The sequence below is a fragment of the Anomaloglossus baeobatrachus genome, chromosome 8 (genome assembly GCF_048569485.1).
Source record: "Anomaloglossus baeobatrachus isolate aAnoBae1 chromosome 8, aAnoBae1.hap1, whole genome shotgun sequence".
Lineage (NCBI taxonomy): Eukaryota > Metazoa > Chordata > Amphibia > Anura > Aromobatidae > Anomaloglossus > Anomaloglossus baeobatrachus.
The window spans coordinates 183686122-183714105 of NC_134360.1; the positions used below are offsets into that span (position 1 = coordinate 183686122).

At 51.7% G+C, this 27984-nt stretch overlaps 1 protein-coding gene across 2 annotated transcripts in view; it reads right to left on the reverse strand.

The window, feature by feature from the left end:
- SASS6 (SAS-6 centriolar assembly protein) overlaps nt 1–27984 on the reverse strand; it is a 204456-nt gene that overhangs the window by 35118 nt on the left and 141354 nt on the right. For both annotated transcript variants that reach the window (XM_075321013.1, XM_075321012.1), the window contains 5 exons: nt 15281–15362; nt 13510–13607; nt 13288–13419; nt 13139–13206; nt 11052–11140 (listed from right to left, as the gene is read on the reverse strand). In XM_075321013.1, the coding sequence (XP_075177128.1) occupies nt 11052–11140; nt 13139–13206; nt 13288–13419; nt 13510–13607; nt 15281–15362 (469 nt within the window). The remainder of the gene's footprint in view (nt 1–11051; nt 11141–13138; nt 13207–13287; nt 13420–13509; nt 13608–15280; nt 15363–27984) is intronic.

A 27984-nucleotide genomic window follows, 5' to 3' on the forward strand; every position in this document is an offset into this window, starting at 1 on the left:
CCATATTTGTTTTGTGTTCTGATTTTTTTTGTTATATATATTTTTACATTTTTTTCACTTATTCCTGCTACAAGACATTAACTTTTATTAGTCTAATTGCGGGTATAATGTATTACAACAGCATTACAATACTTTATACCTGTCAGTTCTGCATTGACAGAAGCCTTTTAGACCATGCTCCTGGCATGGTTTAACAGGCTTGCCATAGCTGTCTGATCCAGAATTTGTCATGATGACCTCTGGTTATAGGGCTCCGTGATTACATCGTTGGGTCCCGATTGGGTGGGAGAGGGAGCGCATTCCATCTGCCAAGCCTCTAAATGCTGCAAATGCTATTGTTTGTGGCATTTAGGGGGTTTAACAACCTGGGTGGTGTGGGCACCGGCTGTGACAGCCGACGCTTAGCTAAAAGGCTTCGTATGGACACACATTTACCAGGGGCCCCTTCCTGATCATGAAGTAAATTTATGTCACATATTGTGAAAGGGTTAAATTTAGACTTTATGCATCACATTCTAGGAGACCATTTTGAGTTTACCCATTTGGGTCTGAAGGGAAAATTAAGAGGCAGGGCGATCGCGCACAGACATCGGTCAGACTGAAGTAAGTTTCTGCCTGTCAGCTTCAAAAGAAGAAGTCTGGAGCAGATATTCTGGCTTAGGATGACTGACAGCCACAGTAAATATCCCTATACTATGGCCTCCTATAGCTCAGCCAGGGCACGGTGAGGCAAATGGATGCCATACAGAGCAACCACACTATTGGCGTCAACAGATTACTAATGTCGGCCGCAAAGAAGGGAATTTTGTTTACTTACCGTAAATTCCTTTTCTTCTAGCTCCTATTGGGAGACCCAGACAATTGACAATTGGGTGTATAGCTTCTGCCTCCGGAGGCCACACAAAGTATTACACTTAAAAGTGTAAACCCCTCCCCTCTGCCTATACACCCCCCCGTGCATCACGGGCTCCTCAGTTTTGGTGCAAAAGCAGGAAGGAGGAAACTTATAAATTGGTCTAAGGTAAATTCAATCCGAAGGATGTTCGGAGAACTGAAACCATGAACCCAGAACAATTCAACATGAACAACATGTGTACACAAAAGAACAACAGCCCGAAGGGAACAGGGGCGGGTGCTGGGTCTCCCAATAGGAGCTAGAAGAAAAGGAATTTACGGTAAGTAAACAAAATTCCCTTCTTCTTTGTCGCTCCATTGGGAGACCCAGACAATTGGGACGTCCAAAAGCAGTCCCTGGGTGGGTAAAAGAATACCTCGGTAATAGAGCCGTAAAACGGCCCCTTCCTACAGGTGGGCAACCGCCGCCTGAAGGACTCGCCTACCTAGGCTGGCATCTGCCGAAGCATAGGCATGCACCTGATAGTGTTTCGTGAAAGTGTGCAGACTCGACCAGGTAGCCGCCTGACACACCTGCTGAGCCGTAGCCTGGTGCCGCAATGCCCAGGACGCACCCACGGCTCTGGTAGAATGGGCTTTCAGCCCTGAAGGAACCTGAAGCCCAGAAGAACGGTAGGCTTCAAGAATTGGTTCCTTGATCCACCGAGCCAAGGTTGACTTGGAAGCCTGCGACCCTTTACGCTGGCCAGCGACAAGGACAAAGAGCGCATCCGAGCGGCGCCGTACGAGAAATGTAGAGTCTAAGTGCTCTCACAAGATCTAACAAGTGCAAATCCTTTTCACATTGGTGAACTGGATGAGGGCAAAAAGAAGGTAAGGAGATATCCTGATTGAGATGAAAAGGGGATACCACCTTAGGGAGAAATTCCGGAACCGGACGCAGAACCACCTTGTCCTGGTGAAACACCAGGAAGGGGGCTTTGCATGACAATGCAGCTAGCTCAGACACTCTCCGAAGTGATGTGACTGCCACTAGGAAGACCACCTTCTGCGAAAGGCGTGAAAGAGAAATATCTCTCATTGGCTCGAAAGGTGGTTTCTGAAGAGCCGTTAGCACCCTGTTCAGATCCCAGGGTTCTAGCGGACGCTTGTAAGGAGGGACTATGTGGCAAACTCCCTGCAGGAACGTGCGGACCTGCGGAAGCCTGGCTAGACGCTTTTGAAAAAACACAGAGAGCGCCGAGACTTGTCCCTTAATAGAGCCGAGAGACAAACCCTTTTCCATTCCGGATTGAAGAAAGGACAGAAAAGTGGGCAAGGCAAATGGCCAGGGAGTAAAACCCTGATTAGAGCACCAGGATAAGAAGATCCTCCACGTCCTGTGGTAGATCTTGGCGGACGTTGGTTTCCTGGCCTGTCTCATAGTGGCAATGACCTCTTGAGATAACCCTGAAGACGCTAGGATCCAGGACTCAATGGCCACACAGTCAGGTTGAGGGCCGCAGAATTCAGATGGAAAAATGGCCCTTGAGACAGTAAGTCTGGACGGTCTGGTAGTGCCCACGGTTGACCCACCGTGAGATGCCACAGATCCGGGTACCACGACCTCCTCGGCCAGTCTGGGGCGATGAGGATGGCGCGGCGGCAGTCGGACCTGATCTTGCGTAATACTCTGGGCAGTAGTGCCAGAGGAGGAAATACATACGGCAGCCGAAACTGCGACCATCCTGAACTAATGCGTCTGCCGCCAGCGCTCTGTGATCTTGAGACCGTGCCATGAATGCCGGGACCTTGTTGTTGTGCCGGGACGCCATTAGGTCGACGTCCGGCTTCTCCCAGCGGCAACAGATCTCTTGAAACACGTCCGGTTGAAGAGACCATTCCCCTGCGTCCATGCCCTGGCGACTGAGAAAATCTGCTTCCCAGTTTTCTACGCCCGGGATGTGAACTGCGGAGATGGTGGAGGCTGTGGCTTCCACCCACAGCAGAATCCGCCGAACTTCCTGGAAGGCTTGCAGACTGCGTGTGCCGCCTTGGTGGTTGATGTATGCCACCGCCGTGGCGTTGTCCGACTGAATTCGGATCTGCCTGCCTTCCAGCCACGGCTGGAACGCCTTTAGGGCTAGATACACTGCCCTTATCTCCAGAACATTGATCTGAAGGGAGGACTCTGGCTGAGTCCAGGTACCCTGAGCCCTGTGGTGGAGGAAGACCGCTCCCCACCCTGACAGACTCGCGTCCGTCGTGACCACAGCCCAGGATGGGGGTAGGAATGATTTCCCCTTCGACAAAGAAGTGGGAAGAAGCCACCACTGAAGGGAGGCCTTGGCTGCCCGAGAAAGGGAGACGTTCCTGTCGAGCGACGTCGACTTCCTGTCCCATTTGCGGAGAATGTCCCATTGAAGTGGACGCAGATGAAACTGCGCAAATGGAACTGCCTCCATTGCTGCCACCATCTTCCCTAGGAAGTGCATGAGGCGCCTCAAGGGGTGCGACTGGGCTCGAAGGAGAGATTGCACCCCTGTCCGTAGTGAACGCTGTTTGTCCAGCGGAAGCTTCACTATCGCTGAGAGAGTATGAAACTCCATCCCGAGATATGTCAGCGATTGGGTCGGTGTCAATTTTGACTTTGGGAAATTGATGATCCACCCGAATCTCTGGAGAGTCTCCAGAGCAATGTTCAGGCTGTGTTGGCATGCCACCCGAGAGGGGGCCTTGACAAGGAGATCGTCTAAGTAAGGGATCACCGAGTGTCCCTGAGAGTGTAGGACTGCTACCACTGTTGCCATGACCTTGGTGAAGACCCGTGGGGCTGTCGCCAGGCCGAAAGGCAGCGCCACGAACTGAAGGTGTTCGTCCCCGATGGCGAAACGCAGGAAGCGCTGATGCTCTGGTGCAATCGGTACGTGGAGATAAGGATCCCTGATGTCGATTGATGCTAGGAAGTCTCCTTGGGACATCGAGGCGATGACGGAGCGGAGAGATTCCATCCGGAACCGCCTGGTTTTCACGTGTTTGTTGAGCAGTTTGAGGTCGAGAACGGGACGGAAAGATCCGTCCTTTTTTGGCACCACAAACAAGTTGGAGTAAAAACCGTGACCCCATTGCTGAAGGGGAACAGGGATCACCACTCCTTCTGCCTTCAGAGTGCTCACCGCCTGAAGAAGAGCGTCGGCTCGCTCGGGGGGGCGGAGATGTTCTGAAGAAACGAGTCGGAGGACGAGAGCGGAACTCTATCCTGTAACCGTGAGACAGAATGTCTCTCACCCATCGGTCTTGGACATGTGGCAACCAGGCGTCGCAAAAGCGGGAGAGCCTGCCACCGACCGAGGATGCGGTTTGGGGAGGCCGAAAGTCATGAGGAGGCCGCTTTGGGAGCGGTTCCTCCGGCGGTCTTTTTAGGACGTGACTTAGACCGCCATGAATCAGAGTTCCTCTGACCCTTCTGTGGCCTGTTGGACGAGGAGAATTGAGACCTGGCTGAGGGCCGAAAGGACCGAAACCTCGATTGTACCTTCCGTTGTTGAGGTCTGTTTGGTTTGGACTGGGGTAAGGACGAGTCCTTTCCCTTGGATTGTTTAATGATTTCATCCAATTGCTCGCCAAACAGGCGGTCGCCAGAAAATGGCAAACCGGTTAAGAACTTTTTGGAAGCAGAGTCTGCCTTCCATTCACGTAGCCACATGGCCCTGCGGACTGCCACCGAATTGGCGGATGCTACCGCCGTACGGCTCGCAGAGTCCAGGACAGCATTCATGGCGTAGGACGCAAACGCCGACGCCTGAGAGGTTAAGGACACAACCTGCGGAGTAGAGGCACGTGTGACTGCATTAATCTCAGACTGACAAGCTGAGATAGCTTGGAGTGCCCATACGGCTGCGAATGCCGGAGCAAAGGACGCGCCAATAGCTTCATAGATGGATTTCATCAGGAGCTCTATCTGCCTGTCAGTGGCATCCTTGAGTGATGCACCGTCTGCCACTGCAACTATGGATCTAGCCGCCAGTCTAGAGATTGGAGGATCCACCTTGGGACACTGAGCCCAACCCTTGACAACGTCAGGGGGGAAGGGATAACGTGTGTCATTAGGGCGCTTAGTAAAGCGCTTATCTGGAAAAGCTCGGTGTTTCTGGACTGTATCTCTGAAGTCGGAGTGATCAAGAAACGCACTCCGTGTACGTTTGGGAAACCTAAAATGGAATTTCTCCTGCTGAGAAGCTGACTCCTCAATCTGAGGAGTTGGAGGAGAAAGATCCAACACCTGATTGATGGACGCTATAAGGTCGTTTACTATGGCGTCCCCTTCAGGTGTATCAAGGTTGAGAGCGGCGTCAGAATCAGAGCCCTGATCTGCCACCTCCGCTTCATCCTCCAGAGAGTCCTCATGCTGAGACCCTGAACACTGTGATGAAGTCGAGGGAAGCTCCCGGCGAGCCCGCTTAGCCGGTCTGGGACTGCGGTCCGTGACAGAGTCCTCACCGTGGGACCTATGAGTCGCCCCAGGAGCACTTTGCTGCGCCGACCGAGGGGGGTCTGAGGGAAAAGGTTCAACAGTGCCCGGGGCCTGTGTTACAGGTCTGGACTGCAAAGCTTCTAGTATCTTAGCAGACCATCTATCCATAGACTCAGAAAGTTTGTCAGCGAATACTGCAAACTCTGTCCCTGTCACCTGGACAGTGGCAGCAGGTGGTTCCACCTGGGCCGAAGGTCCCACCAGTGGCAGAGGCTCCGGCTGAGTGAGTGTCACAGGGGCCAAGCATTGCACACAATGAGGGTAGGTGGAACCTGCAGGTAGCATAGCCGCACATGAGGTACAGGTTGCAAAGTAAGCCTGTGCCTTGGCACCCTTGCTTTTTGCGGACGACATGCTGTTGTCTCCTCTTAGAGCAATCAGAGAGGGTATATAGCCAAAGCACTAGTGCGGCCGTACAGAGTAAATGTATACAATATAAGCATATAAATATACACTTCGGCACCCAGTGGGACAAGCACCTAGTAACAGGTGCTGCTTACCGACCGCCCTCAGCGTTTGTGTGACCACCAGATTCCCTGCCTGTGCCTCCCAGAGCTGTGGAGCTCGTCTCTGAAGTTCTCCAGCGTCAGAAGTGCTGAGAGGAATGGCTGCCAGCGTTCTGAGAGGAGGAGGGAGCCGTGGGCGTGCCTTAGAAAGTGCGGGAATCTGGTGCCCCACGGTGCTCAGTGAGGGGGGAGGAGTATACTAAGTATGCTCCAGCCCTCAGCGCTGCCGTCCAGTGCAGCGTCCCGCCCTTACCCCTGACTGGCAGGTCCGGGGGCGGGAATATGCGGTACTAGGCCGCAAAAGCCGGGGACTAAAGTTATAAGCGCGGCCGGCAAACAAGCGCGGTCAGCGCGGTAGTCCCGGCGCACAAACACAACCAGCAGCTGCTGCAGCGTCCATTAGACAGGCGCTCTATGCGCCGTCCCCAAGGGGACACAGAGTACCTCAGAGGAGCAGGGCCTGTCCCTGACGATACCCGGTCTCCTGTCCAGCAGATTCCCCCAGGGGCTGCGGAGGGAGCACGGTCCCAGTGCCTGGTGACCGATTAGGATCCCACTTCACCCAGAGCCCCTAAGGGATGGGGAAGGAAAACATCATGTGGCTCCAGCCTTTGTACCCGCAATGGGTACCTCAACCTTAACAGCACCGCCGACCAGAGTGGGGTGAGAAGGGAGCATGCCGGGGGCCCTGTTATGGGCCCTCTTTTCTTCCATCCGATATAGTCAGCAGCTGCTGCTGACCAAATAGTGGAGCTTGCGTGCATGTGTGCCTCCTTCAACACAAAGCATAAAAACTGAGGAGCCCGTGATGCACGGGGGGGTGTATAGGCAGAGGGGAGGGGTTTACACTTTTAAGTGTAATACTTTGTGTGGCCTCCGGAGGCAGAAGCTATACACCCAATTGTCAATTGTCTGGGTCTCCCAATGGAGCGACAAAGAAAGTAAAAAAGTTGATCAATTTGCCTAAGTGCCCAACTTAAACTGTTTCCCAGGATCGCATAGGCCAAAGTATGGTGCCAACTGATCAAAATATTACTTCACAGGCCATAGATGGCCTTGAATTAAAAAATAGTCTAGCTTCTTCAGCAAGTTCCTCAAGGCACAAAAGCCACTCCGTGTCCCCAAAGAGGAGTATCTTAACTGCCGACAATTGTTTATTAAAAAAAAGAAGGGAATTTTGTTACTTACCGTAAATTCCTTTTCTTCTAGCTCCTATTGGGAGACCCAGACGATTGGGTGTATAGCACTGCCCTCCGGAGGCCACACAAAGCAATTACACTAAAAAGTGTAAGGCCCCTCCCCTTCTGGCTATACACCCCCAGTGGGATCACTGGCTCACCAGTTTTAGTGCAAAAGCAAGAAGGAGGAAAGCCAATAACTGGTTTAAACAAATTCACTCCGAAGATACGTCGGAGAACTGAAAACCATTCAACATGAACAACATGTGTACCCGAAAAACAACCAAAAATCCCGAAGGACAACAGGGCGGGTGCTGGGTCTCCCAATAGGAGCTAGAAGAAAAGGAATTTACGGTAAGTAACAAAATTCCCTTCTTCGGCGCTCCATTGGGAGACCCAGACGATTGGGACGTCCAAAAGCTGTCCCTGGGTGGGTAAAGAAATACCTCATGTTAGAGCTGCAAAGACAGCCCTCCCCTACGGGGAGGCAACTGCCGCCTGCAGGACTCTTCTACCTAGGCTGGCGTCCGCCGAAGCATAGGTATGCACCTGATAATGTTTGGTGAAAGTGTGCAGACTCGACCAGGTGGCTGCCTGGCACACCTGTTGAGCCGTAGCCTGGTGTCGTAATGCCCAGGACGCACCCACGGCTCTGGTAGAATGGGCCTTCAGCCCTGATGGAACCGGAAGCCCAGCAGAACGGTAGGCTTCAAGAATTGGTTCTTTGATCCATCGAGCCAGGGTGGCTTTGGAAGCCTGCGACCCTTTGCGCTTACCAGCGACAAGGACAAAGAGTGCATCCGAGCGGCGCAGGGGCGCCGTGCGGGAAATGTAGATTCTGAGTGCTCTCACCAGATCCAACAAATGTAAATCCTTTTCATACCGATGAACTGCATGCGGATAAAAGGAAGGCAAGGAGATATCCTGATTAAGATGAAAAGAGGATACCACCTTAGGGAGAAACTCCTGAATGGGGCGCAGCACTACCTTGTCCTGGTGGAACACCAGGAAAGGAGCCTTGGATGACAGCGCTGCTAGTTCGGACACTCTCCGAAGAGACGTGACCGCTACCAGAAAGGCCACTTTCTGTGAGAGTCGAGAAAGTGACACATCCCTCAGAGGCTCGAAGGGCGGCTTCTGGAGAGCAACAAGGACCTTGTTTAGATCCCACGGATCTAACGGCCGCCTGTACGGAGGTACGATATGACAAACCCCCTGCAGGAACGTGCGCACCTCAGAAAGTCGTGCTAGACGCTTCTGAAAAAACACGGATAGTGCCGAGACTTGCCCTTTAAGGGAGCCGAGCGACAAGCCCTTTTCCAACCCAGATTGCAGGAAGGAAAGAAAGACAGGTAACGCGAATGGCCAGGGAGATACTCCTTGTGCAGAGCACCAGGATAAGAAAATCTTCCACGTTCTGTGGTAGATCTTAGCAGAAGTGGACTTCCTAGCCTGTCTCATGGTGGCCACGACCCCTTGGGATAATCCTGAAGACGCTAGGATCCAGGACTCAATGGCCACACAGTCAGGTTCAGGGCCGCAGAATTCCGATGGAAAAACGGCCCTTGGGACAGTAAGTCTGGACGGTCTGGTAGTGCCCACGGTTGGCCGACCGTGAGATGCCACAGATCCGGGTACCACGACCTCCTCGGCCAGTCTGGGGCGACGAGTATGACGCGGCCGCAATCGGATCTGATCTTGCGTAACACTCTGGGCAAGAGTGCCAGAGGTGGAAACACATAAGGGAGCCGGAACTGCGACCAATCTTGCACTAAGGCGTCTGCCGCCAGAGCTCTTTGATCGCGAGACCGCGCTATGAAGGTCGGGACCTTGTTGTTGTGCCGAGACGCCATTAGGTCGACGTCCGGCACACCCCAGCGGCGGCAGATTTCCTGAAACACGTCCGGGTGAAGGGACCATTCCCCTGCGTCCATGCCCTGGCGACTGAGGAAGTCTGCTTCCCAGTTTTCTACGCCCGGGATGTGAACTGCTGATATGGTGGATGCTCTTTCCTCTACCCACATCAGAATCCGCCTGACTTCCTGGAAGGCTTGCCGACTGCGCGTCCCTCCTTGGTGGCTGATGTATGCCACCGCTGTGGAGTTGTCCGACTGAATTCGGATCTGTTTTCCTTCCAGCCACTGCTGGAAGGCTAATAGGGCAAGATACACTGCCCTGATCTCCAGAACATTGATCTGAAGGGTGGATTCCTGCTGAGTCCACGTCCCTTGAGCCCTGTGGTGGAGAAAAACTGCTCCCCACCCTGACAGACTCGCGTCTGTCGTGACCACTGCCCAGGATGGGGGCAGGAATGATCTTCCCTGCGATAATGAGGTGGGAAAAAGCCACCATAGCAGAGAATCCTTGGCCGTCTGAGAAAGGGAGACTTTCCTGTCTAGGGAAGTTGTCTTCCCGTCCCATTGGCGGAGAATGTCCCATTGAAGTGGACGCAGATGAAACTGCGCGAACGGGACTGCCTCCATTGCTGCCACCATCTTCCCTAGGAAGTGCATGAGGCGCCTTAAGGGGTGCGACTGACCCTGAAGGAGAGACTGCACCCCTGTCTGTAGTGACCGCTGCTTGTCCAGCGGAAGCTTCACTATCGCTGAGAGAGTATGAAACTCCATGCCAAGATACGTTAGTGATTGAGTCGGTGCCAGGTTTGACTTTGAAAAGTTGATGATCCACCCGAAAGTCTGGAGAGTCTCCAGCGCAACATTCAGGCTGTGTTGGCATGCCTCTTGAGAGGGTGCTTTGACAAGTAGATAGAAAAAATGCACCAAATAACACTGTGGCACTAGTGGGGCCAGCACTTATGTGCAGCTTACCGCCCGCATAAACGCGGGTGTGTGGTCGCCAGAGTCCCTTGTCTGAGTCCCCCAGAGCCTGTGTCCGTTCTCCAGCCAGACTGCATGCAGGAATGGCTGCCGGCGTCCTGTGGAGAGGGGCGGGCCCTGGGCGTGTTGAGACCAAGAGCGGGAAACTTGCGTCCCCACTGTGCCCAGTGAGAGGGCTGGAGCATGTAAATAAGGCTCCAGCCCTCGGCGCTGCCTATTGCACAGCGTCTCTCCCTTTCCCTGATTGACAGGGTGGGGGCGGGAACGAACCGTAACTAGGCCGCAAAAGCCGGGGACTAGATTTATGAGCGCTGCCGCCGTAAAAGCGCGGGCAGCGCGAGTCCCCGGCGCACTACAAGTCCCAGCGGCGCCGCCGCTCCCGGAGCGGCCGGCGCGGTAGTTCCCAAGACAAAAAATCACTCAGCTAAGCTGCAGTGACTCTAACCCGAGCGCGCAGCGCTAGTGCCCCCGGCGCACTAGCACACCCAGCAAGCCTGGAGTGTGCGTGGCCTGTCTGTGCGGGGACACAGAGTACCTGAACGTTGCAGGGCCTTGTCCCTGACTGTACTCAGCTCCTCCAGCAGGGTCTCTGGGTCTGTGGATGGAGCTCGGCCTCAGGGTTTGGGGGCCGGTAAGATCCCACTTCCACAGAGCCCCTCAGGGGGATGGGGAAGGAAAGCAGCATGTGGGCTCCAGCCTCCGTACCCGCAATGGGTACCTCAACCTTACAAACCGCAAGTGGGGTGAGAAGGGAGCATGCTGGGGGCCCTATATGGGCTCTCTTTTCTTCCATCCGATAGAGTCAGCAGCTACTGCTGACTAAACAGTGGAGCTATGCGTGGATGTCTGACCTCCTTCGCACAAAGCAGAAAACTGGTGAGCCAGTGATCCCACTGGGGGTGTATAGCCAGAAGGGGAGGGGCCTTACACTTTTTAGTGTAATTGCTTTGTGTGGCCTCCGGAGGGCAGTGCTATACACCCAATCGTCTGGGTCTCCCAATGGAGCGCCGAAGAAAAGTGCTTTTATTATAAGCATCATTCCAAAAAATATCCATCTACGGAGATGGAAATAACATAAAAACTGATAAATGGGTGGTCTAAATGAGACAATCCCATTAAAATTCTGTAAGATTACTCTTGGCTGCACACGTAGAGCGCTCACCTGCAGCAGTGTTGTGGCTAAGGCCTTGTAAAGGGATTGTGCCCTCTCGCTTCTTCAGATACTTGAGATCCAGGCCTGCTGGCTCACCACTGAAATAAACAGATCAGAAATGAAGAAACTTTGATAAAACCAGTTCCACATTCATATACAGTGCTGTTCACCATTATCGGCACCCCTTCATTTTTTTTTTTTTTAAATTAGTGGTCAAAACTAAGACAATAAAACATTGGTTTGTCAACTTACATATCACAATTTCAAAGAAGAAACAGAATAAACCGCATGTGCAGCAATAAAGGCCCCCCAAAGTAATACTTGGCTGCACACCCATTGGCATTTACGGCAGCCTCCAAAAGTTTCTTGTTGCAATCTATAAGATTCTTGCACTTCTCAGCTGGTATTTTCTCACACGCTTCCTTTGCAGGTTGCTTAAGCTCTTGAATGTTTGCAGGGCTCTTTTTCCCAATGGCAGGTCAATGGGATCGAGGTCAGGACTCCCCGCTTTACACGCAGCGACATCACTAACGAGATATCGCTGGGGTCACAGAATTCGTGACGCACATCCGGCCTCGTTAGCGACGTCGTTGCGTGTGACACCTACGAGCGACCGCTAACGATCGGAAATGCTCACCAAATCGTTGACACGTCGTTCATTTTCCAAATATCGTTGCTGATGCTGGACGCAGGATGTTCGTCGTTCCTAAGGCAGCACACATCGCCACATGTGACACCCCGGGAACAACGAACAACAGTGTTCCTGCGTCCTCCGGCAACGAGGAGAGTGACGTTCATGCGGCTGGTCACCGCCCCTCCGATTTTATTGGTGGCTCGCTGATTGACGTCGCTGTGACACTGCACGAACCGCACCCTTAAAAAAAAAAAAGAGGTTGTTCGCCGCCCACAGCGACGTCGCTAAGGTAAGTTCGTTTGACGCATCCTAGCGATATTGTTCGCCACGGGCAGCGATTTTCCCGTGACGCAAATGACGGGGGCGGGTGCGATCGCTAGTGATGTCGCAGTATGTAAAGCGGCCTTTATTGCTGGACATTTTGAAATAGTCTATTTTTTCCTTTTTCAACCATTCCTGGGTACTTTTGGTCATTGGTTTAAGGCGAAGATCATGGGTCGTCCAGCAAGACAAGTTTTCTTACACTGAGTAGGACATTTTTCTCTAAAACTGCTTAATTCGCTGATTTCATGATTCCTGTGATACGGTCAAAGCCTCCAGTACCAGACACCGCAAAGCAAACACACAGCATTATAGCTCCTCCACCATGCTTGACTGTTGGTAGGGTGTTATTTTCCTTATAAGCATTTCTATGTAAACGCTGTCTGTAAGCCGTTGCGCAGCATTGCCAAAAACATCTATTTTTGCTTCATCTGTCCACAGAACATTTTCCCAGAAGGATTGTGGTTTGTCAAAGATCAGCCATTCTTTTTTGTGTCTTTTCTTCAGCAATGGCTTCTTCCTTGGCCTTTGCCCCTAAAGCTCTGCTTAGTTTAGTGTGCAGTGTTTGGTACTTGTTGAAACCATGACCCCAGACTGTTCCAGGTTGGCTTTCAGATATTTAATGTGTTTTTTCCACCATTCACAACAACCTTCGAAGACATCTCTAGTCACATTTTCCTCTTTCCCCCAAATCCAGGGGGGTTGACAGTTCCATGCTTGGCAAACATCTTAACATTACGTACTGTTGAAAGTGTGATACCAAGGTCTTTGTAGATGGCCTTATATCCTTTGGAAGTCTTGTGTTTGCTAATAATCACAATTTATCACAGGTGGTTCTCATTTGTGATTTACCACAGGAGAGTCAAAATTTGTTTCCGTACTAATGTAAAAGGTGGCAGAACCAGAGTCACAGCAGCTATAGATTTTTCTATTTTTCCCTCCCATTGTTTTGTTTTGTTTTAAATTGTTTACCATTGCTCTTTTGTATTTAACACAAGTGCGCTATTAAATTATAAAAAATCTGTTTTGACTTGATTCATTTTTTCAGGAGATATTCCACATTATGTACCCAAACTTCATGGGTGCAATAACAATGAGCAGGACTGTAGGAAGGTGAAGTGCCTGACAAATTACAACTTACTTCTCTTTATTTGCAGCTTGAATTCCTCCTGGCACGTTTCCTCTAGAGAGTGGATTATGGTACTGAACCTTTACAAACAGAGTTTGGAAATTAACAAATGTACAAACAAAACCATGTCCATATTTAATTGCAGAGTCCAATAGCCTTACCCGAGGTCCTGGGCGAACTACTTCCAATGAGGGTTGCTGTGATGCTGAAGGTGCAATGTAAGGGATGACCGAATACGAGGAGGGAAGTGGATAATTTATCCGGGGGTTATGGAGAGGTATCCTGTTCTCTAACTGAAACACAGATGTAAAAGACATTGCAAATATGACATTTAGAATTTAAGATTGTGTGTGTTATATTGTGCTAAGGAGGAACACAATTACCATCTGGTTGGGTGACACCGTTGACCTAAAGGGGGCACTGCTTGGATTAGAGCTTGCAGACTGATTCTCATTTAGTTGCTTATTTAACCAAGTAATAACTGCAATTGAACAAAAAGAACAAGTCAGTAACGTACTTTATCAAGGGACATATTTACACTAGAGCGGTGTTTAGTGCTACGCAACGGTAATGAAGCAGCAAAAGCCCACGTACCATCTTGTAGATTCTCAATTGCCATTCTTCAGTCATTTGATGTGGTCTAGTCTTAAGACACCTGATGTATAATGTCTGATGAAGAGGTCTGTCTGAGCCAGAAGCGCATTTTTGTTTTATATATCCAATTCACATTGGATTTTTGGTCCAGCAGTGCAGCTAGAGCATCTTATCACTTTACAAACTTCGGCATATCATATACTTTTGTTTGGTGCATTCTTTACCTAGTTAGAATCAGCAGTTGGGTGTGTTTTGTTTTTTTTTTGTAAGGCTAGCGCCAAACAGGGATTACTGGGATCCCCTCGAATGACACTCTGCTCGCGCTGGCAGTACAGCAGAGCCGAGTGTTATGCAAGTGTCCCTGCAACTGAGGTCCAATTGTGCGAGCGGACCTCAGCTGCGGGGGGTCGGGCTGGCGCCAAGGAAGGATGAATTTATCTCCCTCTCTCCTCCGTTGCCGGCTATTGCCATTCTCGCCCTGCACTAGCGGTACACCGGTGTACCGCAAGTGCTGTGCGCTTTTTCTCTTGCCCCATAGACTTGAATGGGTGCGAGAGAAACAATGATCGCATTACACTCGCAGCATGCTGCAATTGTTTTCTCGGTTCGATTAGGGCTGAAAAAATAATTGCTCATGGGTGCTGACACACAGGCTAATATTGGTCCGAGTGGAATGCAATTTTTTATCGCACTCCACTCGCTCCAATTTTCATGCTGTGTGGCTTAGGCCTTACTAAGGTTATTCCCCACTCTGATGTGTTTGTGGGAAAACAGTGTTAAAATGTGTTGTGTAATTTTGCTGATAAATAAAAATGAACCCAATTTAAAACAAAAAAAAAATCAGCAGCAGGACAAACTTGATGTTACGAGGTGTTGGGTCCTTCACAGAACATCCTAAGGTGTGCAAGCCATTGTGAAAGGTTATTTCCAGGACTTTTTTTTTTTCCCCCCCAAAATGTGTCTAAGCGCTAACAGGCAGGTAGTTGCTACCTACCTGTTGTGTCTGACATCGTTAATCGCCAGCACAGACCACTCCTACCGGCAATATAGTGTTTTGGCCAACAGAACAGAGGATTCTTTTCCGCTCTGCTCTGTAGACTGGGATCAGACACCCAGCTGAATAACTTGGGGACCCAGTTGTCAATTAGCTGGACATCAGCAGTCCCACCCCATATACAAAGCAGAGCAGTACCAGATATACCCTTCTCTTGAAGGGTTTAGCCTCAATCCTTTTTAATGCAAGTGCCCTTTGTGCGCTTTCCTCTCCTATTTGTTTTCTGCATGATCTTCAATATTGTCATGTTTTTGCCAGTAATGTAGTAAACTGTTGCAGTACAGTAACACCAACATGCAAGGGTACCGACAGGCTGGCTCCGCACCTCACTTTTTGAAAGTGTACTTTGCCCAACGGGCTACCTGGTTGATCCTGCCAGTAGCGTATGCTTGTCTCAAAGATTAAGCCATGCACGTGTAAGTACACACGGACGGTACAGTGAAACTGCAAATGGTTCAATAAATCAGCGGTCCTAGCACAGAGTCAAACCAATGTGTGGTCCTCACCATTCTCATTTGTCTTGAGCAGCTCTTTACTTTCCTCTAACTTCTTGTCTGTTTGCTGAAGCTGTTCTCGCAGTTTTTCTACCTAAAACACACAAACAAGACAGTTTATTAAATAAATACAAATCATGAAGTAGTCATTAGAACTTTTTTTTTAAATATTCAACTGGTGAGCTCATTTATCCAGACAAAACAAGCTGGGTACCTACCCACTGATGAAGTAAGATGGACATTGCATAAAAAAACCCCAACATTTTCACTTCGTGACTCCTAATATTGCTAGATAATATATGACGACATATCATGGAATTACACAATTTACACAAATTAAAGAGTATTCAGTCTCGTACAGTTTGTTCTGCTTCACCCACAGCATTTATGTCTAACTCCTTGCCAGAAAAAGGCCACATGGATGAACTGATGGGTTTAATTTTTGGAATCAGGATGTATATGATAGATGGAATGGAGACCGGAGTCATGTCCATGCCAGGGGGTGGGAATGTGCAACTCACTTATGATATGGCCTTCTTCGCAACTTGTCTCCAGTACGTGTGGTATTAGGTTTTGCATGTACTGCAGACACATGATGTCACCGCACGTCACAATCACCGGCTCTCGCGCTACTTTGTGCGAGAACCGTGGCAATGAACTACGGTGAACGTATTACGTCACATCCCATGGCAGTCCACACGCTACTGAGTGACCCACATGCTGTGTCCTGCAGTGCCCTCATGAGGTCATCACAGTTCAGCGTAAGAGCCGGCAGTGGCTGGTGTACCAGCATATGGGGAACTTTGTTATTCATAGGCTGGGACAGTGAGTCTGGGAACGTCATGGGATCTCCATATGGATTACTGTGGATTAAAGACTTTGATGGGGAATACATTTGTGAATACGAGTGTCTCTTATCTTTTCTTCCTTAAAAAATCTTTATGTCTTTCAGGTTTGCTTTAAAGGAACGTCATGGGACCTCCTTTTGGATTATGGAAGAACTTAAAGGATTTTAAATTTTGTATAATAAATTAGTGAATGAGAGTGCAGGTGTTGAGGGTTTATTTTTTTTTTACCATTTACAACTAATGGATTGGTAATGGGGGTGTCTGCTAGACACTAACCCATTACTAATTCCAGGGTTTGATGCCAGCCGTCAATTTACAGCTGGAATCAACCCCATATATTACACTGTTCGCCACCACACCAGGGCAATGGGAAGAGTAGAGGCGAAGCGCGAAGATTGGCGCATCTAATGAATGAACCACTCTGGGGAGGTTGTGGCCTGCTATCTACAGGCTTAGCCATGGAATCGATTGAACTTTCATTGTCAAAATTCAGAGAAGCCCAATATTTTATTAAAAAAAAAAAAAAATTGCATGGGCTCCCGCCATAGGCAGCATGGGGCTAGGATCCTCAGGGCAGGGTGTCCCATGCTATCTGAGCCTCCCCCGCTGTGAATTACAGCCCTCAAGTGCCACAGGAAATGGCACATTCATAGAGTGCTATTTTCTGGCACTTTAACCGACTCCTCCAGCGACCCTGAGGTGGTGGCACACTTGGTAATAATGAGGTTAGGGCCAGCTTTGTGTTATCAGCTGGTACTAAGCCCGAAATTCATGGTATCATGCCAAATTAGACATGGCCACCATGAATTTCTAGAAAACAGAAAAGGGAATTTTGTTTACTTACCGTAAATTCCTTTTCTTCTAGCTCCTATTGGGAGACCCAGACAATTGGGTGTATAGCTTCTGCCTCCGGAGGCCACACAAAGTACTACACTTTAAAAAGTGTAACCCCTCCCCTCTGCCTATACACCCTCCCGTGGATCACGGGCTCCTCAGTTTTGGTGCAAAAGCAGGAAGGAGAAAACTTATAAATTGGTCTAGGGTAAATGCAATCCGAAGGATGTTCGGAGAACTGAAAACCATGAACCAAAGAAGGGAATTTTGTTTACTTACCGTAAATTCCTTTTCTTCTAGCTCCAATTGGGAGACCCAGACAATTGGGTGTATAGCTACTGCCTCCGGAGGCCACACAAAGCACTACACTTAAAAGTGTAAAGCCCCTCCCCTTCTGCCTATACACCCCCCGTGGGATCACGGGCTCCTCAGTTTTAGTGCAAAAGCAAGAAGGAGGAAAGCCAATAACTGGTTTAAAAACAAATTCGATCCGAAGAAACATCGGAGAACTGAAACCATTCAACATGAACAACATGTGTACCCGAAAAAACAAAAATCCCTAAGAAAACAGGGCGGGTGCTGGGTCTCCCAATTGGAGCTAGAAGAAAAGGAATTTACGGTAAGTAAACAAAATTCCCTTCTTTGTCGCTCCTAATTGGGAGACCCAGACAATTGGGACGTCCAAAAGCAGTCCCTGGGTGGGTAAAATAACACCTCGTGATAGGGCCGAAAAAACAGCCCTTTCCTACAGGTGGGCAACCGCCGCCTGAAGGACTTGTCTACCTAGGCTGGCGTCCGCCGAAGCGTAGGTATGCACCTGATAATGCTTGGTAAAAGTGTGCAGACTCGACCAGGTAGCCGCCTGGCACACCTGCTGAGCCGTAGCCTGGTGCCGTAATGCCCAGGACGCACCCACGGCTCTGGTAGAATGGGCCTTCAGCCCTGAGGGAACCGGAATCCCAGCAGAACGGTAGGCTTCAAGAATTGGTTCCTTGATCCACCGAGCCAGGGTGGATTTGGAAGCTTGCGACCCTTTACGCTGACCAGCGACAAGGATAAAGAGTGCATCCGAGCGGCGCAGAGGCGCCGTGCGGGAAATGTAGATTCTGAGTGCTCTCACCAGATCCAACAAATGCAAATCCTTTTCACATTGATGAACTGGATGAGGACACAAAGAAGGTAAGACGATATCCTGATTGAGATGAAAGGGGGATACCACCTTAGGGAGAAACTCCGGAATCGGGCGCAGAACCACCTTGTCCTGGTGAAACACCAGAAAGGGAGATTTGCATGACAGCGCTGCTAGCTCGGACACTCTCCGAAGAGACGTGACCGCTACTAGAAAGGCCACTTTCTGTGAAAGGCGAGAAAGGGAAACATCCCTCATAGGCTCGAAAGACGGCTTCTGGAGAGCAATTAGAACCCTGTTCAGATCCCAGGGCTCTAATGGCCGCTTGTAAGGAGGGACGATATGACAAACCCCTTGCAGGAACGTGCGTACCTGAGGAAGTCGTGCTAGGCGTTTCTGAAAAAATACAGATAGCGCTGAGACTTGTCCCTTAAGGGAGCCGAGCGACAAACCTTTATCCAAACCGGATTGTAGGAAAGAAAGAAGAGTAGGCAATGCAAATGGCCAGGGAGAAACTCCCTGAGCAGAGCACCAAGATAAGAATATCTTCCACGTCCTGTGGTAGATCTTGGCGGAGGATGGTTTTCTAGCCTGTCTCATGGTGGCAATGACCTCTTGAGATAATCCTGAAGACGCTAGGATCCAGGACTCAATGGCCACACAGTCAGGTTCAGGGCCGCAGAATTCTGATGGAAAAACGGCCCTTGGGACAACAAGTCTGGTCGGTCTGGTAGTGCCCACGGTTGGCCTACCGTGAGGTGCCACAGATCCGGGTACCACGACCTCCTCGGCCAGTCTGGAGCGACGAGGATGGCGCGGCGGCAGTCGGACCTGATCTTGCGCAGCACTCTGGGCAACAGTGCCAGAGGTGGAAACACATAAGGTAGCCGGAACAGCGACCAATCTTGAACTAAGGCGTCCGCCGCCAGAGCTCGGTGATCGTGAGACCGTGCCATGAAAGCCGGGACCTTGTTGTTGTGCCGGGACGCCATTAGGTCGACGTCCGGCATCCCCCAGCGGCGACAGATCTCCTGAAACACGTCCGGGTGAAGAGACCATTCCCCTGCGTCCATACCCTGGCGACTGAGGAAGTCTGCTTCCCAGTTTTCCACGCCTGGGATGTAAACTGCGGATATGGTGGATGCCATGTCTTCCACCCACGTCAGAATCCGCCGGACTTCCTGGAAGGCTTGCCGACTGCGTGTTCCTCCTTGGTGGTTGATGTATGCCACCGTTGTGGAGTTGTCCGACTGAATTCGGATCTGCTTGCCTTCCAGCCACTGCTGGAAGGCTTGTAGGGCAAGATACACTGCTCTGATTTCCAGAACATTGATCTGAAGGGTGGACTCTTGCTGAGTCCACGTACCTTGAGCCCTGTGGTGGAGAAAAACTGCTCCCCACCCTGAAAGACTCGCGTCTGTCGTAACCACCGCCCAGGATGGGGGTAGAAAGGACTTTCCTTTTGACAATGAAGTGGGAAGAAGCCACCACCGAAGAGATTCCTTGGCCGCCTGAGAAAGGGAGACGTTCCTGTCGAGGGACGTCGACTTCCCGTCCCATTGGCGGAGAATGTCCCATTGTAGTGGACGCAGATGAAACTGCGCGAAAGGGACAGCCTCCATTGTTGCTACCATCTTCCCCAGGAAGTGCATGAGGCGTCTTAAGGGGTGTGACTGGCCTTGAAGGAGAGATTGCACCCCTGTCTGTAGTGAACGCTGTTTGTCCAGCGGAAGCTTCACTATCGCTGCGAGAGTATGAAACTCCATGCCAAGATATGTTAGCGATTGGGTCGGAGTCAGATTTGACTTTGAAAAGTTGATGATCCACCCGAAACTCTGGAGAGTCTCCAGCGCAACGTTCAGGCTGTGTTGGCATGCCTCTTGAGAGGGTGCCTTGACCAGTAGATCGTCCAAATACGGGATCACAGAGTGACCTTGAGAGTGCAGGACTGCTACTACTGCTGCCATGACCTTGGTGAAGACCCGTGGGGCTGTCGCCAGCCCGAAAGGCAGAGCTACGAACTGAAGGTGTTCGTCTCCTATAACGAAGCGTAGAAAACGCTGATGCTCTGGAGCAATCGGCACGTGGAGATAAGCATCCTTGATGTCTATTGATGCTAGGAAATCTCCTTGAGACATTGAGGCGATGACGGAGCGGAGGGATTCCATCCGGAACCGCCTGGTTTTCACGTGCTTGTTGAGCAGTTTTAAATCCAGAACGGGACGGAAAGACCCGTCCTTTTTTGGCACCACAAACAAATTGGAGTAAAAACCGTGACCTTGCTCCTGAAGAGGAACAGGGGTCACCACTCCTTCTGCCTTTAGAGTGCACACCGCTTGCAGAAGAGCATCGGCTCGGTCGGGAGGTGGAGAAGTTCTGAAGAATCGAGTTGGAGGACGAGAACTGAACTCTATCCTGTACCCGTGAGACAGAATGTCTCTCACCCAACGGTCTTTGACCTGTGGCAGCCAAATGTCGCCAAAGCGGGAGAGCCTGCCACCGACCGAGGATGCGGAGAGAGGAGGCCGAAAGTCATGAGGAAGCCGCCTTTGTAGCGGGTCTTCCGGCTGTCTTTTTTGGGCGTGACTTAGCCCGCCAAGAAACTGAGCTCCTCTGATCCTTTTGAGTCCTTTTGGACGAGGAGAATCGGGACCTGCCCGAGCCTCGAAAGGACCGAAACCCCGACTGTCCCCTCCTCTGTTGGGGTTTGTTTTGTCTGGGCTGAGGTAAGGATGAATCCTTACCCTTGGACTGTTTAATGATTTCATCCAAACGCTCACCAAACAGTCGGTCACCAGAAAATGGCAAACTGGTTAAGCACTTTTTGGAAGCAGAATCTGCCTTCCATTCCCTTAACCACAAGGCTCTGCGTAAAACCACGGAGTTGGCGGACGCCACTGCCGTACGGCTCGTAGAGTCCAGGACAGCATTAATCGCGTAAGACGCAAATGCAGACATTTGAGAGGTTAAGGATGCCACCTGCGGAACAGATGTACGTGTGACCGTGTCAATCTGTGTAAGACCAGCTGAAATAGCTTGGAGTGCCCATACGGCTGCGAATGCTGGAGCAAACGACGCGCCGATAGCTTCATAGATGGATTTCAACCAGAGCTCCATCTGTCTGTCAGTGGCATCTTTAAGTGCAGCCCCATCTTCCACTGCAACTATGGATCTAGCCGCAAGCCTAGAGATTGGAGGATCCACCTTGGGACACTGGGTCCAGCCCTTGACCACGTCAGGGGGAAAGGGATAACGTGTATCCTTAAGCCGTTTGGAGAAACGCTTATCTGGATAAGCGTGGTGTTTCTGGACTGACTCTCTAAAGTCAGAGTGGTCCAGAAAAGTACTTAATTTACGCTTGGGATACCTGAAATGGAATTTCTCCTGTGAAGCCGACTCCTCCACTGGAGGAGCTGGGGGAGAATATCCAACATTCTATTGATGGACGCTATAAGATCATTCACTATGGCGTCACCATCAGGAGTATCCAGATTGAGAGCGGTCTCAGGATCAGAATCCTGATCAGCTACCTCCGCCTCATCATACAGAGAGTCCTCCTGCTGGGACCCTGACCAGTGTGATGAAGTCGAGGGCCGCTCATAGCGAGCTCGCTTAGGCTGTCTGGGACTGTCGTCCGTGTCAGAGCCTTCACCCTGGGATGCATGGGACACCCCCGGAGCTGTTCCAACTGAGGGGGACCAGGGAGCAATGATTCAACAGTGCCCATGGTCTGAGATACTGGTGTAGACTGCAAAGTTTCTAGAATTTTAGTCATAGTCACAGACAATCTATCCGCAAAAACTGCAAACTCCGTCCCCGTCACCTGGACAGTATTCACAGGTGGTTCTCCCTGGGTCACCTCTAGCAGAGGCCCCGGCCGAGCAAGTGCCACAGGGGCCGAGCACTGCACACAATGGGGGTCAGTGGAACCTGCCGGTAGAGTAGCCTCACATGCGGTACAAGCAGCATAGAAAGCCTGTGCCTTGGCACCCTTGCTTTTTGCGGATGACATGCTGTTGTCTCCTCTGAGCAATCTAGGAGGGTATATAGCCAAGAATCACCAGCGACCGTACAGTGCAATGTATAGCATGCAAGCATAAAAATACAAATGTACACTTCGGCACTAGTGGGGTCAGCACCAGAGGTGCCGCTTACCACCCGCTCAAACGCGGGTGTGTGGTCGCCAGAATCCCGTGTCTGGGTCTCCCAGAACTTGTCTCCCCTCTCCAGCTCAGACTGCACACAGGAATGGCTGCCGGCGTTCTGTGAAGAGGGGCGGACCGTGGGCGTGCCTCAGACAAAGTGCGGGAAACTGGCGTCCCACTGTGTCCAGTGTGAGGGCTGGAGTATGTAAAGTAGACTCCAGTCCTCTGCGCTGATGTTCTGTACAGCGTCCCGCCCTTCCCCTGACTGGCAGGCCTGGGGGCGGGAACGAAGCGAAACTAGGCCGCAAAAGCCGGGGACTCGAGTAATAAGCGCGGCCGTCATATATGCACGGCCAGCGCGGAAGTCCCCGGCGCACTACAAGTCCCAGCCGCGCCGCAGCGTAAACTGACAGCAGCGGCCGGCGCGGCAGTTCCCAATACATTAACTCACTCAGCAGAGCTGTAGTGAGTAGTGGCACAAGCGCGCAGCGCTGTTGTCCCCGGCGCACTAACACACCCAGCAATGCTGCAGTGTGTCTGCGCGCGGTCTGTACGGGGACACAGAGTACCTTGACGTAGCAGGGCCATGTCCCTGACGATACTCAGCTCCATATCCAGCAGATTCCCCAGCGGCTGTGGATGGAGCACGGTCTCAGTGCCTGGAGACCGGTAAAATCCCACTTCACCCAGAGCCCTAAGGGGGATGGGGAAGGAAGCAGCATGTGGGCTCCAGCCTCCGTACCCGCAATGGGTACCTCAACCTTAACAAACACCGCCGACAAAAGTGGGGTGAGAAGGGAGCATGCTGGGGGCCCTAGTATGGGCCCTCTTTTCTTCCATCCGACATAGTCAGCAGCTGCTGCTGACTAAACAGTGGAGCTATGCGTGGATGTCTGACCTCCTTCGCACAAAGCATGAAAACTGAGGAGCCCGTGATCCCACGGGGGGTGTATAGGCAGAAGGGGAGGGGCCTTACACTTTTAAGTGTAGTGCTTTGTGTGGCCTCCGGAGGCAGTAGCTATACACCCAATTGTCTGGGTCTCCCAATTAGGAGCGACAAAGAAAGAACAATTCAACATCAACAACATGTGTACACAAAAGAACAACCAGCCCAAAGGGCACAGGGGTGGGTGCTGGGTCTCCCAATAGGAGCTAGAAGAAAAGGAATTTACGGTAAGTAAACAAAATTCCCTTCTTTGTTGCTCCATTGGGAGACCCAGACAATTGGGACGTCCAAGAGCAGTCCCTGGGTGGGTAAAAGAATACCTCAATAAAAAAGAGCCGAAAAAACGGCCCCCTCTTACAGGTGGGCAACCGCCGCCTGAAGGACTCGCCTACCTAGACTGGCGTCTGCCGAAGCATAGGTATGCACTTGATAGTGTTTCGTGAAAGTGTGCAGACTAGACCACGTAGCTGCCTGACACACCTGCTGAGCCGTAGCCCGGTGCCGCAATGCCCAGGACGCACCCACGGCTCTGGTAGAATGGGCTTTCAGCCCTGAAGGAAGCGGAAGCCCAGAAGAACGGTAGGCTTCGAGAATCGGTTCCTTGATCCACCGAGCCAAGGTTGACTTGGAAGCCTGCGAACCCTTACGCTGGCCAGCGACAAGGACAAAGAGCGCATCTGAACGACGCAGGGGCGCCGTGCGAGACACGTAGAGCCGGAGTGCTCTGACAAGATCCAAAGAGTGCAAATCCTTTTCACACTGGTGAATTGGATTAGGGCAAAATGAAGGCAAGGAGATATCCTGATTGAGATGAAAAGGGGATACCACCTTAGGGAGAAATTCCGGGACCGGACGCAGAACCACCTTATCCTGGTGAAACACCAGGAAGGGGGCTTTGCATGATAGCGCTGCTAGCTCAGACACTCTCCGAAGTGATGTGACTGCCACTAGAAAGGCCACCTTCTGCGAAAGACGTGAAAGAGAGACATCCCGCAGTGGCTCGAAAGGTGGTTTCTGAAGAGCCGTTAGCACCCTGTTAAGATCCCAGGGTTCCAGCGGACGCTTGTAAGGTGGGACTATGTGGCAAACTCCCTGCAGGAACATGCGGACCTGCGGAAGCCTGGCTAGGCGCTTTTGAAAAAATACGGAGAGCGCCGATACTTGGCCCTTGAGAGAGCCAAGTGACAAACCCTTGTCCATTCCGGATTGAAGGAATGAAAGAAAAGTGGGTAAGGCAAACGGCCATGGAGTAAAACCGTTATTAGCGCACCAGGATAGGAAGATTTGCCAAGACTGGGCGGTCTGGAAGCGCCCACGGTTGACCCACCGTGAGATGCCACAGATCCGGGTACCACAACCGCCTCGGCCAGTCTGGAGCGACGAGAATGGCGCGACGGCATTCGGACCTGATCTTGCGTAACACTCTGGGCAGCATCGCCAGAGGAGGAAACACATAAGGCAGTCGAAACTGCGACCAATCCTGAACTAACGCGTCCGCCGCCAGAGCTCTGTGATCCTGAGACCGTGCCATGAATGCCGGGACTTTGTTGTTGTGCCGAGACGCCATGAGATCGACGTCCGGCGTTCCCCAGCGGCGACAGATCTCTCGAAACACGTCTGGGTGCAGAGACCATTCCCCCGCATCCATGCCCTGACGACTGAGAAAATCTGCTTCCCAGTTTTCTACGCCCGGGATGTGAACTGCGGAGATGGTGGAGGCTGTGGCTTCCACCCACTGCAGAATCCGTCGGGACTTCCTCGAAGGCTTGACGACTGCGAGTGCCGCCTTGGTGGTTGATGTATGCGACGGCAGTGGCGTTGTCCGACTGGATACGGATCTGCCTGCCCTCCAGCCACCAATGAAAAGCCAATAGGGCTAGATACACTGCCCTTATCTCCAGAATATTGATCTGAAGGGATGACTATCGGAGTCCAGGTTCCCTGAGCCCTGTGGTGGAGAAAAACCGCTCCCCACCCTGACAGGCTCGCGTCTGTGGTGACCACAGCCCAGGTTGGGGGTAGGAAGGATTTTCCCTGCGATAGAGAATTGGGAAGGAGCCACCACTGAAGTGACGTCTTGGTTGCAAGGGAAAGAGAGACGTTCCTGTCGAGGGAAGCCGACCTCCTGTCCCATTTGCGGAGAATGTCCCATTGGAGTGGCCGAAGATGGAATTGCGCGAACGGGACTGCCTCTATAGCTGCCACCATCTTCCCCAGGAAGTGCATGAGGCGCCTTAAGGGGTGTGACTGACTCCGAAGAAGGGATTGCACCCCTGCCTGCAGAGAAAGCCGTTTGTCGCTCGGAAGCTTGACTAACGCTTGCTGGGTATGAAACTCCATCCCAAGGTACGTCAGTGATTGGGTCGGTGTCAACTTGGATTTCGGGAAGTTGATGATCCACCCGAACCGCTAGAGAGTCGCCAGAGCGACAGATAGACTTTGTTGACACGCCACCCGAGACGGGGCCCTGACTAGGAGATCGTCCAAGTAGGGAATCACCGAGTGGCCCTTAGAATGCAGGACCGCCACAACAGATGCCATGACTTTGGTGAAAACCCGTGGTGCTGTCGCCAAGCCGAAAGGCAATGCCACGAACTGGAGGTGTTCGTCCCCGATGGCGAAACGCAGGAAACGTTGATGCTCGGGTGCGATCGGTATATGGAGATAAGCATCCTTGATGTCGATCGATGCTAGGAAGTCTCCTTGTGACATTGAGGCGATGACCGAGCGGAGGGATTCCATCCGGAACCGTCTGGTTCTCACATGTCTGTTGAGTAGCTTGAGGTCCAGAACGGGACGGAATGACCCGTCCTTTTTTGGCACCACGAACAAGTTGGAGTAAAATCCGCGACCACGTTCCTGAAGGGGAACGGGGATCACAACTCCTTCCATCTTTAGAGCGGCTACTGCCTGAAAAAGTGCGTCGGCCTGAGCGGGGGGTGGAGAGGTTCTGAAGAAGCGAGCCGCAGGACGAGAGCTGAACTCTATCCTGTAACCATGAGACAGAATGTCTCTCACCCATCGGTCTTGAACATGTGGCTACCAGGCGTCGCCAAAGCGGGAGAGCCTGCCACCGACCGAGGATGCGGTCAGGGGAGGCAGAGAGTCATGAGGAAGCCGTCTTGGAGGCAGTGCCTCCTGCGGCCTTTTGTGGGCGAGACTTGGATCGCCACGCATAGGAGTTCCTCTGGCCTTTCTCCGGCCTGTTGGACGAAGAGGATTGGGACTTGGCGGAGGGACGAAAGGACCGAAATCTCGATTGAACCTTTCTCTGTTGAGGTCTCTTAGGTTTGGCCTGGGGTAATGAGGAATCCTTTCCTTTGGATTCCTTAATAATCTCATCCAATCGTTCGCCAAACAAACGGTCGCCAGAAAACGGCAAACCGGTTAAGAACCTCTTGGAAGCCGTGTCTGCCTTCCATTCGCGCAGCCACATGGCCCTGCGGACTGCCACAGAGTTAGCGGATGCTACAGCTGTACGGCTAGCAGAGTCCAGAACGGCGTTCATGGCGTAGGACGAAAAGGCTGACGTCTGAGAGGTCAAAGACGCAACTTGCGGAGCAGAATTACGTGTGACAGCATTAATCTCAGTCAGACAAGCCGAGATAGCTTGGAGTGCCCACACGGCTGCAAAGGCCGGGGCAAAAGACGCGCCCGTGGCCTCATAGATGGACTTCACCAGGAGCTCTATGTCTGTCAGTGGCATCCTTTAGCGATGAGCCATCTGCAACCGATACCACGGATCTAGCCGCCAATCTTGAGACTGGAGGATCCACCTTGGGACAGTGAGCCCAACCCTTAACGACTTCAGAAGGGAAGGGGTAACGCGTGTCATTGCGTGTACGTTTGGGGAACCGAAACTGGTGTTTCTCCTGCTGAGACGCCGACTCCTCTACAGGAGGAAGCGGGGGAGAGAGATCCAACACCTGGTTGATGGACGAGATAAGATCATTTACTAAGGCGTCCCCTTCAGGTGTATCAATGTTAAGGGCGACGTCAGGGTCAGAGCCCTGAGCTGCAACGTCCGCCGAGTCCTCAAGCTGGGATCCCGAGCAGCATGAGGAAGTCGGGGAAGATTCCCAGCGAGCCCGCTTAGCCGGTCTAGGACTGTGGTCCGGGCAGGAGCCCTCCGCCTGAGACCGAGGGGCCAACCTGGGAGCGCGCTGCGGCGCGGACCGACAGGGGACTGGAGGCGACGAGCCAACAGGGGCCGGGGCCTGTGAAAGGACCGGTCTGGACTGCAAAGCCTCTAGCAGCTTAGAAGACCATTTGTCCATAGACTGAGCCATGGATTGAGAAAGTGACTCAGAGAGTTTCTCAGCAAAAGAGGCGAACTCTGTCCCTGCAGCCTGGACAGGGGGAGCAGGGGGGTCTACATGAGCCGAGGGGCCCACTAGTGTCCGAAGCTCCGGCTGAGCAAGCGAAACAGGGGTCGAGCATTGCTCACAGTGAGGGTAGGTGGAACCCGCAGGTAACATAGCCCCACAAGAGGTACAGGCCGCAAAAAAGAGAATTTTGTTTACTTACCGTAAATTCTTTTTCTCATAGTTCCGTCATGGGAGACCCAGACCATGGGTGTATAGCTACTGCCTCCGGAGGACACACAAAGTTACTACACTCAAAACGTGTAGCTCCTCCCTCCTAGCATATACACCCCCTGCTAGCCAGTCCTAGCCAGTTTAGTGCAAAAGCTGAAGGAGGACATCCACCCACAAGTAGAGATAGAGTAAAACCCGGAATAACCGGAGCCTCTGTCTACAACAACAGCCGGTGAAGACACACGGAACAAGAAACTTGCCAACAGGCAATAGGGA